At 37.7% G+C, this 10,924-nt stretch overlaps 1 protein-coding gene across 1 annotated transcript; it reads left to right on the top strand.

Moving 5' to 3' along the window:
- The first annotated feature begins 528 nt into the window (after positions 1–528).
- LOC142168261 (uncharacterized) lies at positions 529–888 on the top strand. The gene has a single exon (XM_075228921.1). It carries the CDS (start codon positions 529–531, stop codon positions 886–888), a length of 360 nt encoding a protein of 119 aa, XP_075085022.1.
- The last annotated feature ends 10,036 nt before the right edge of the window (positions 889–10,924 follow it).

The raw sequence follows: 10,924 nt of genomic DNA, 5'->3' as shown, positions 1-10,924 counted from the left end.
TTTGTGACTCATACAAAATTAGTTCTATTACCCAAGAAGAATGAAGTCACGACATTCTCAGACATGAGGCCAATAAGTTTAAGCAACTTCATCAACAAAGTGTTTTCAAGGGTTATACATGAGAGGATGGTGGATCTTCTTCCTTTATTAATCTTGTATGAGCAAGCTGGTTTTGTAAAAGGGAGAAGAATTGTGGAGAATGTGTTACTTACTCAAGAGATCATCACTGATATAAGATTAAGAACTAAGGTTGGCCCTAATGTGGTCATCAAACTTGATATGACAAAAGCTTATGATAAGCTTTCTTAGATTTTCTTGACAAACGTTTTGAGGAAGATGAGATTTTGTGAGAGATTTATTGTGTTAATCTATGGAATTGTGTCTAATAATTGGTATTCTGTGCTCCTTAATTGGCAGCCTTATGGCTTCATCAAGTCAACTAGAGGGTTTAAGTAAGGAGAACTATTATCTCCTACACTGTTTATTCTGGCCGCTGAAGCATTGTTTAGGGGATTGAATGCTCTTCACATGAACCTGTATTTCGATGGATTTGGATTGCCTAAATGGAGTCCAAAGATCAACCATTTAGCTTATGCAGACAACGCTATCATTGTTTCTTCCTCAGATGCTATATCCTTACAACTTGTTATGGATGTGTTAAGTGCTTATGAAGTTGCTTCTGGGCAGCTGATTAACAAGGCAAAATCCGCTATATATATGCACCATTCTACTAGCTTGGAGGTGATCAGCAAAGTTCAAAGAGTTACTGGCATAAGCAGGCAAGACTTTCCTTTCACTTATCTTGGCTGCCCCATATTCTATGTTAGGAGGAAGATTGACTATTATCAAGGACTCCTCAACAAAATTACTGATAAGTTGCAAGCTTGAAAAGGGAAACTATTGTCGATTGGAAGTAGGGCAGTACATCTCTCATGTATTACAAAGTATGCCAATACATCTCCTATCTGCCGTGAATCCTCCAAAGTATGTTATTGAAAATCAACACAAGATGTTTGCACAATTCTTTTGGAGTAGTGTTGTTAGTGGTAAAAGTAGACACTAGGCTTCATGGAAAAATTTGTGTCTACCAGTTGATGAAGAAGGTATGGGTATTAGATACTTACATGATGTTTCCAAGGCTTTATTTTGTAAGCTTTGGTAGAATTTTAGAACAAAACCTCCACTATTAAGTGCATCTATGAGCTAAAAATATTGTAAAACATTTAATATTATATTGGTTCCTTGGAGAAGGCGCTCACATACATTGAGAAGAATGTTGGAATGTAGGGATTTGATTAATCAAATTGTATGGCAACCAAGAATGGGATCATCACTATTTTGGTTTGATAACTGGACAGGATTGATAGCATTATATTTTGTTACTCTACCAGACTTTTATTGTGATGAATCAGTGCACAACATATATGATATAGTCCAGGATGGTGCTTGGCATGAAGATAGAATTAGGGAGATACTGCCTGAATATTTAGCAATGCATATTCTGAAAAATGTCAAACCTCATTTGCTTCATGATACCCTTGACAAAGCATACTGGATGTTGGAGACTAAGGGGGAATTTATTGTCAAGTCTTCTTGGGAATACTTGAGAAGAAGGGATTCTAGCATTGTGTATAGGAACATGCGGGTGAAGGGACTTCCTTTCAAGATATCTTTCTTTATGTGGAAAATTTGGAGAGGAAATATAGCACTGGATGATACACTTAGAAGATGGGGCTACTTCATGCCTTCTAAGTGTTGGTGTTGTGCAAATCCAGAGTAGGATATTAGGGCATGTGTTTTTCAGATCGTATGCAGCTACTAAGGTATGGTCTTACTTTTTCTCATTTGCAGGACTTTCTTTAGAAGGCCTAAACTTGCACCAAGCAGTGGTGAAGTGCTGGACAGTCCAGGTGGTGCCAAGGCTCAAACCAATAATTATTTGTGAGTTGTGGAAAAGGAGAAACAGTTATAAACATGGGGACAATGTGACTATTAGTAGGGTCACCTATTAAGTGTCATATACTTTACAATCTCTTGTGAAAGTTAGAAAACCTGGGATTAAATATGTACCACATAGGTGGCCTAATCTTTTGCATATGATAGAGAACTACTCTCCCAGATTGAAGGTTCAAAAAGTTCTATGAGAATTTTCTAGTGATGGTTGGATCAAAATAAACACTGATGGTGTATCGAGGGGGAACCCTGACAGGAGTGTTATTAGTTTTTATGTTAGAAACAAGCTTGGAGATGTATTACATATGTGTGGAAAGAGATATAGGAGAGTAAAAACACAATGGCTGAAGCTTTGGCTATTCTGGAGGCCCTAAGATACTGTACACATCATCACTTTACTCATTTTTGGTTGCAAACTGATTCTATGATGCTGAAAAATGTAATTGAAGGCAACTGGAAATCACCATGGGCGATTGTTGATTATTTAGAGGAAATAAGGGAGATTATGGAGGCATGCATGGAGTACTAGGGTATCACACATAATTAGGGAGGGGAATAAATTGGCAGACCATCTTGCCAATTAGGCACTTGACAATGGCCTTATAGAGTGTGATAGTTTCATGCAATTGGATGTACAAGGGAGAAGAATTGTTAATGATGATAAAATCCAATGCCCATACTTGAGAATACGAGTTGCCAGGAGCTAGGAAGGGTGGAAGAGGAGTGCACAAAAGGGAAGGAGGAGACTATGTGTGAGCTAGGTGACCATTATGTTCAAATCCTATGGGAGGAGAGCATGATGGTGTTTTTTACTAACATAGTTTTCTTTTTTTGCAGGAAACATTACTGTATTCGTTCCATATCTCTTGATAAACTTTCAAATGGTGGTATTAGTACTTGATACCCAATCTATTGGAGGGGAAGCAAAGATATGCACAAGCATGAACAAAATGATGCAAGCTAGCAAACTAGGGTTTAGAACTGATACATGGATCCTCATGGGCCATTTTGTGTTGGATGTCAAACACAACCCTAGTATGCACCTTATGATGTGGAGATGTAACAAGGATGTCAAGGCTCGATGGAAAGGCTCAGCTAGTGCCCACATTCAAGCAACACTGCCTAGTTTTATCAAATTTCTGGGCAGGATGTGTGACAACCAAAATTAGACCTTATTGTGGCACGACCTAGGTATTACTAGCCTTTTATTTTTGTCTCACACTGGTAACAATCACAGGTTTCAGTTTTCAAAGAGCTACACTGCCCGGACAAAACAAACACTGCCCAGATATACCAGTGTAGAGCAGGCTTCCATGGAGGATTTTGCGGGTAGTTTAAAATCAATTGGGAAGACATACCAATCATCAATGTTATATAGAATGCTTGAGGATGCTGTATATGAGAGGTTTTCATGGGTACATGCAAGGATAACTCACGCAATTGAGAAGGAAATGTGCATGACCACCTGCGATGCACAATTGTGAATAGCTCAAAAACGTACATTTGCGCATCGTTTGGCACTGTTTTGTGTAATGCCAGATGCTGCTGGGTATTGTGCTCACTATGAGATCCAATTTGATCGATGGAAATGGATTTGGCCACATTCACAAGCGGACATACACGAGGCAAATTGGACGAGTGTATGGTCAATTGGCTAGTTCTTCTGATTTTATGGCTTAGGTCCTAGCTAGTTCAAAATGTACTATCATCGTTAAGTACTCTACTTAATTTTGATATTAAGATCAATTTAGTTTTCACTTCATATTCCTCACACTTCGTAAGACTTATGACATTTGTGTTTTGCTTTTCAAATATGTATAAAAACTAGCACTAGGCACCCAGCCTAGCCTAGTGGATTTGCTATAAAAAAAAAAAAGATTTCGACTTTTGTTCCTCTTAAAAATCCAAATCAAGGTGTGATGCAAACGAAATCGTGTATGATCAGAAGAAAGTCTATCATATTACATGATTTGAAGATTAACTCACACCATCCTTTGTTTTTTCTCTTGAAAAGAGGAGCACTTATCCATAAAATTATAAGTAGCCAACGCAATGAAAAATTAAAATAAAAGAGGCAGAGAAACAAAACCAACATATTCAATTCTTTTTCCCAATAAGCTGACAAAAAATTAAGCGAAAAGAAATTGTAAGTTAATGAAGTAACAAAAATATGCCAAAAATGTAAATAAAGCAGGGATTGTTAGCATAGTAATTTTAGAAGAGATGATTGCTTAAATTGGCCCCTCTCAGTTAGAGGGGGCATTTGCATTTCTACCGAGTTTTAGGTTCACAGTTGAAGTTATACTCATTTTGCACAAAAATTTGCAAGACTAACCACTTTAAATCTCAGACTTATCGGCTTTGAAGTTTAAAAAAAATTAGTTTGAAGTACAATGCACTTAAGACTAATTAAGTCTAAAGTGCAAAAATTGCACTTAACATGCACCCAAATAGGTCTGAAGTGCAATCAATATTTTCTTACACTTAAGGTCTAATAGGTGTGAAGTGAAAAAATTGCACTTCAGATGCTTAATGCCAAATAGGTTTGAAGTGGCACCATTGTTTTTATGCACTTAAGGCCAAATAGGTCTGAAGTACAAATTGTTCAAAAACATAAACTTATTTTTTGAATTTCAACAATCTAATACACGATTGAACACCTAAATCTACTCTAAATGAGCTTAAATTTAAATTATAACCTCCAAATATCATCAATAACAAACTTCAATAATTAATTTGTCAAAACAATAAATAAATCTAATAAACCCATTTTGCAATTAAGAAGAAGAAGAACAATGCCTAAGCAGTAGTAAAAAATAAAGCACTCACTAATATGAAACACCATAAACCACCATATAAATTCATTGATACCTTTATTTTCACAGCGAAGAAGAAAAAGACCTGAAGTTGTCTATACTTTGGGTATTAGTTAAATTATTTTTAAAAAAAATGTGGGTACATGTTAAAAGGAACAACCAAATAGCTAGGACGTCCCGTCAAATATTTACAATAGAATGCTGCCGAGTAAGATATTAAAAATAACATAACTTTTGGGACTTTCTTGAATATAATCTCAGTAGTTAAAAGAGGTGAAAATTCATCGAAGTATATAAGCTATCCCGCAAATATTACCTTAAATTAAAATAAATAAATTTAATGACCTCCAGTGCTATACTGCTATCTCTCGTTCAAAAAACCAGGGCCATATGTCGACAATTCAACTCTGGGAGGTAAATTTGCTTTAAGTAGATTAGCACACTCTCGGATTGCCTTCTTCCTCATGGAGGATGGCCAAAACGCATTTAGTTCATCAAAATCGGTATTATTAGAATCAAGAATCACCTTCTTAAGAGATCCAGCAATTCGCAGTAACTGAAAAGCAAGTTCATAATCACTTGTCTTCACCACCTTTAGACGTTTTTGACAAAATGCATCGCTTCTTGTGCTATATGATCAGCAGCGCGCGCTTTTACCACGCCCTGGGTAAATAAACTTGCAAGTCTTATTACATCTATACTACCTTTATTATTGAACCAAAGCCCTAGGGGCAAGTGGGCATGATAACTAGAAATTAATAACTCTAGAGAGCCTCAAATGATATCATGCTGCTGCAAATCAAAGTTCGTCCACTTCAGCCTCTAGCCAAGCAGCTTGAGGCGTATATTTATCAGCCAAATTTTTAAGCTTGTGTTGATTTCTGATTTATGAACTAGAGCATGTAATTGAAACTTTTCTTCTAGTGAATAAGAAATTCCGGTAGCTATACTTAGGCAAATGAGAATACATCATCTAATTTTGTTACCTCCGTTGTATTTGAATCCTAGTCCTCCATTGTTCTATTCCAGCTTCATTGACCATCAGAGTACTGATGACATCCCCACAACATACCTCTATAGGAGATATGATACGATCGTATGCAATAACAGCACCCAACAAGAGTCGAGGTCGATTTTCACAGGGAGTTATGACAGGTATTAGGAGTATATATTTGAAGCAAGCAAATGGGTTATCTAAGATTGCACTTCCACAACAAAGTTTTGTTTTCTGTTTCAACTATTACTCTAATGAATGTAAGCTAAAGAAAATAGATTATAGATAAATGTTTTTGAGGTTTTTTCAATTGGATTAAAGGCCTATGGTTATGACCATAACCTAGGTATTTGCTTAGTGGGATAAAGATGTTTATATTTATTTTGTTGATTGGGGTATATTATAGCTCTCAACTCCACGTTACCCACTCAATACCTCTCAGTCAGAAAGTGATTTTTGCCCAATTTGGCTTTCTCAAGTCCAATGGGTATCAACCAAAACTGTTGATAAGAGCTCAAGTCGGGTTCTTACTATCTCTAGTTTGAACCATTTAATTAGGTTAATCAATCTCTCAACTAACCCAATTCATTGTTAGCTAAGTTATCCTAGACTAGATCACTCTTTCTCAAGTACAGACTAAGTCAAATAGTCATGAATCAATGTTTGCAACCACTAATTCTAAAATTGAAGCATGAACTAAGCTAAATAATCAACACTCAATCATAAACAAGCATAAAATTAATCACCCATAAGGTTTACACACTAGGATTGGGTCACCACTCTAGTAAAAATCTATCTATTCATAATGGGATTTGAAGAAAATAAAGATGAAAAGTTAATTAAACTCATAATGAAAGATTAAAATGATGAAATCTAATGCTAAAAATACTCAAATAAGCTAAAACTTCCTAAAATAGCAAAGAGAAACAGCTATAGCAGCTTTGTATGTTCAAACATAACCTAATTTTGTCAAACTCGTCTATTTATACAGAGCTGAAAATTACGGACAAAAATGCCCCTCGGGAGGTTCTACGGCCGCACAATTTCATGTGCGGTCCGTAAATTTCTTCAGTTGGTAGGAAGGTGAGTTTTGCGGCCGCACAATTCTTGTGCGGTCCGCACTTCACAAAGGCTCCTAGACTTGGCTTTTTGCATACTCTCTGATCTTTGACTCTTAAGCCCGGTTCTACGGCCGCACATTGCTGAAAGTTCTGTTAGATTTCTTTTCTTGGTTTGCGGCCGCAGATAGAATTTTGCGGTCCGCAATTTTTTCTGCGGCCGCAGATGCAAAGATATCACAAGTTATGGTTCTCTCGATTACATGAACAAGTGAATATAAATGCAACAGTTAAATCATCCAAAGAACGCTTCAATACATAAAACTAGAGTTATAATCCACAAATAATCATCATTACAACAAATCCATCAAACCTTAAAGAGAACTACTCCATAGATATGGAGAAATTTATCACAAATAAAATTAAGTATGGGAAAACATAAATTCAATCCAAACTCGAGTCTTGAGTGAGGAAGGAATGATAAAATCCTTGTGCTCGTATTCTTCCAACTCCTGCTTATTCTCCTTAGGTCGAATATGTGTCAAAAATCCCAGAAAATAATGTTTTCCCATATTTTTATACCAAGTAGGGTCGGGCCCAGACGAAACCACCTACTCCTAGCCGAAATAGGATTGTCACTCTGTAAAAATTGCACAGGCGCGTCACATGGGGCAACGCGCCCTGCGGGGAATTAGTGGGGAAATCCAGAGAGCTAGTTTTTTCACTTTGCAGGAATTTTTCACTAGCGCCTCGTGCCCCGCTACACATAGCGCAGGGCGGTAGTGCAATTTTCTCAAAGTAATTTTGTTTTCTCAGTTTTTGACATCCAGACTTGGTCCTCCACCCCCGAACATGATCCCGGATTAATCCCTTGGGCTTTTACTCAGACTTCAAAGCTCCAAATAGATCGGATTAGATCCACAATATCTACATAGCTCGGAATCACTCCTACAAGGCATAAAACACACAATAAGCGCAAAACACTACCAATAGAAGATCAAACACAAATAAAGTGCAGTGAATTAGAGTGCAATAAGCGACTAAAACATGCAATTATAGCCTACCATCAGTTGCCCAATCCCCAAAGTCTTGAAAACCAAATAAGGCGTCAAATTGATACTTGCCCCAAGATCACAAAGAACTTTAGCAAACTCGGTACTTCCAATTGTACAAATAATCATGAAAGCACCGGGATCCTCCAACTTAGGAGACATTGAATGTACAATTACACTCACTTGATGAGTGACTTTTATCATTTCAAAATTCATTGACCGCTTCTTTGTCACGAGATCCTTCATGAACTTTGCATAACCGGGCATTTGCTACAAAGTTTCAACTAATGGCATATTGATTGAGAGACTCTTCATCACTTGAATAAACTTCTTGAATTGGTTTTCACCATTTTGCTTGGCAAGTCTTTGAGAGTATAGAGGTGGAGGCTTAGGCAATGGTGCCTTAGCTTTTTGCACTACTGGTTATGGTATGTCAATAATATGATCCCTAGACGGGCTTACCTCCTCTTGAGTCTCTTCCACAATATCATCAATATCAATCCGGACTTCATCATTAGGTTGCACCTCATTTCTTAGGATCTATTCTTCTTGCACTACTTGCTCATCATCCACAAGTTGCCTTTAACTTTATGTGGGTGCATTCCCACCTCTTCCACTTCTTGTAGTAATGACTGTGGCATACCCCATATTGTTCCCACCCTTTGGGCTTACTACCGTGTCACTTGGTAGTGCCTCCTTGGGACGAGAATTTAGAACTTGAGAGATTTTTCCCATTTGAACTTCTAAGTTGCGGATTGATGTGTTATGTGAGGAAAATTGTGCATCCGAATTGGAATTTTTTTCCATCATTTTCTTGAATATATTCTCAATACGCCCCATCTCATTGTTTGAAGAACTTGGACCATGGGAAGGATAAGGAGGCGAGTTGTTCGGTTGTTGATACATTGGGTCCTTTGAAAGCCCGACCCACGTTTTCCTTGATTGTTGTTCCATCCTCCTTGATTGTTACCCCCTCCCCCCCCCCCCAATTTCCTTGATTATTTTTACTCAAATTTCCTTGATTGTTGTTGTTATGCCAATTCCCTTGATTGTTGTCACCGCTCCAATTTCCTTGGTTCTTAGAATTCCAATTGCCTTGATTGTTTTAAGGTTTCCATTGTTGTTGGTTTGGGCCTTGGAAGCTGTTTCCTTGCCCTTTAAAGTTGTTCACATATTGCAACTCCTCTTCTTATTCATTATAAAAATTATCTTAATCAAAACCACTATCTTCTTGCACATAATTCTCTACTAGGTTTTGCATTTGTGAACCGTTAGTCCTCTTCTTGTTCACCATCATGTTCACTCCCTCCATGGCATTGACTTGCTTGGGATTTTGCACTTGATTTAGTTGGGCCTTTGCTATTTGCGTCATGATGGTTGTCAACTCGGCAATGGCTTGCCCATGGTCTTGCAATTATTTGTGAAGGTGAATCATGTTTGGGTCACCTTGTCGAACATTGGCCCGGGATTGCCAAGCTGATGACGTTTCCTCCATCTCATCCAAAATCTCACACACCTTCGCATAAGGTGTAGTCATGAAATTCCCACCGGCAAGTTCCACTACACATTGGTTAGTTGTGTTAATCCCACGATAGAAATTTTGTTGAATCATATTCTCCGTCATATCATTGTTGGGGCATTCCTTAACCATTATTCCATAACGTTCCCATATCTTGTGTAGTGGTTCATTTGGCTCTTGCTTGAATGCCAAAATCTCATCCTGAAGTGTAGCCGTGTGCCCCAGAGAGAAGAACTTAGAAATAAACGCTTTCACCAACTCATCCCAAGGGTGAATAGAATGGTTCGACAATCGTTCTAACCATCTAAAGCTTTACCCCGTAAAGAGAAGGGAAAAAGCCTTAGCCTCAATGCATCCTCGGAGATATTTGTTTGTTTCCTCCCCCAACAAGTGTCCACAAACCCCTTCAAATGTTTGTACACATTTTGAGTTGGAGAACCATTGAAGAAACCATGTTGCTCAAGCAAAGTGAGCATCACATTGGTGATTTAAAAGTTGCCCGCCGTAATACGGGGAAGGTCTATTGCACTTGCATATCCTTCATTAGATAATATCCGGTGTGGAGCCGCTCGTGGTGGAGGCGAGGGTGGAGCGGGGACATTTTCATGAGGCACTCGGCCTCTTCTATTGGATTGAGGTTCAAGAGGAACCTCATCAACTTGATCATCCTCGACGTCCACATCCTCTAAAGGCAAATTTTTTAGCTCATTGTTCGCCATGGTTGTACCTATGATTTCTCAAACAAGTTAGTAACACTGAAGGAAAATAAGATATTCCAAAAATACACCCAAATATATAGCTGATACTGTTTTAACTCCCCAGCAATGGCGCCAAAAATTGATGACGTCCACAACATACCTCTATAAGAGATATGATACACTCGTATGCAATAATAGTACCCAACAAGAGTCGGGGTCGATTTTCATAAGGAGTTATGAGGGGTGTTAGACTTATATATTTGAATCAAGCAAATGGGTTATCTAAGATTCCACTTCCACAACAAGGTTTTATTTTCTATTTCTACTGTTACTCTAATGAATGCTAGCTAAAGAAAATAGATTAATAGATAAATATTTTTGAGGTGTTTTCAATTGGATTAAAGGCCTAGGGTTGTGACCATAACCTAGGTGTTTGCCTAATGGGATAAAGATGTTTATACTTGTTTTGTTGATTGGGTGTATTATAGCTCTCAACTCCATGTTATCCACTCAGTACCTCTCGGTCAAAGAGTGATTTTTTCCAATTTGGCTTTCTCAAGTCCAAATGGGTATAAACCAAAACAGTTGATAAGAGCTCAAGTCGGGTTCTTACTATCTCTAGTTTGAACCCTTTATTTAGGTTAATCAATCTCTCAATTAACCCAATTCCTTGTTAGCTAAGTTATCCTAGACTAGGTCCCCCTTTCTCAAGTAGGGACTAAGTCAAATAGGCATGAATCAATGTTTGCAACCATTAATTCTAAAATTGAAGCATGAACTAAGCTAAATAATTAACACCCAATCATAAACAAGCATAAAATTAATCACCCATAA

The sequence above is a fragment of the Nicotiana tabacum genome, chromosome 13 (assembly GCF_000715075.1).
Source record: "Nicotiana tabacum cultivar K326 chromosome 13, ASM71507v2, whole genome shotgun sequence".
Taxonomy (NCBI): domain Eukaryota; kingdom Viridiplantae; phylum Streptophyta; class Magnoliopsida; order Solanales; family Solanaceae; genus Nicotiana; species Nicotiana tabacum.
Note: the sequence above shows the minus strand (reverse complement) of the source record. Positions and strands in the feature narration are given on the sequence as shown.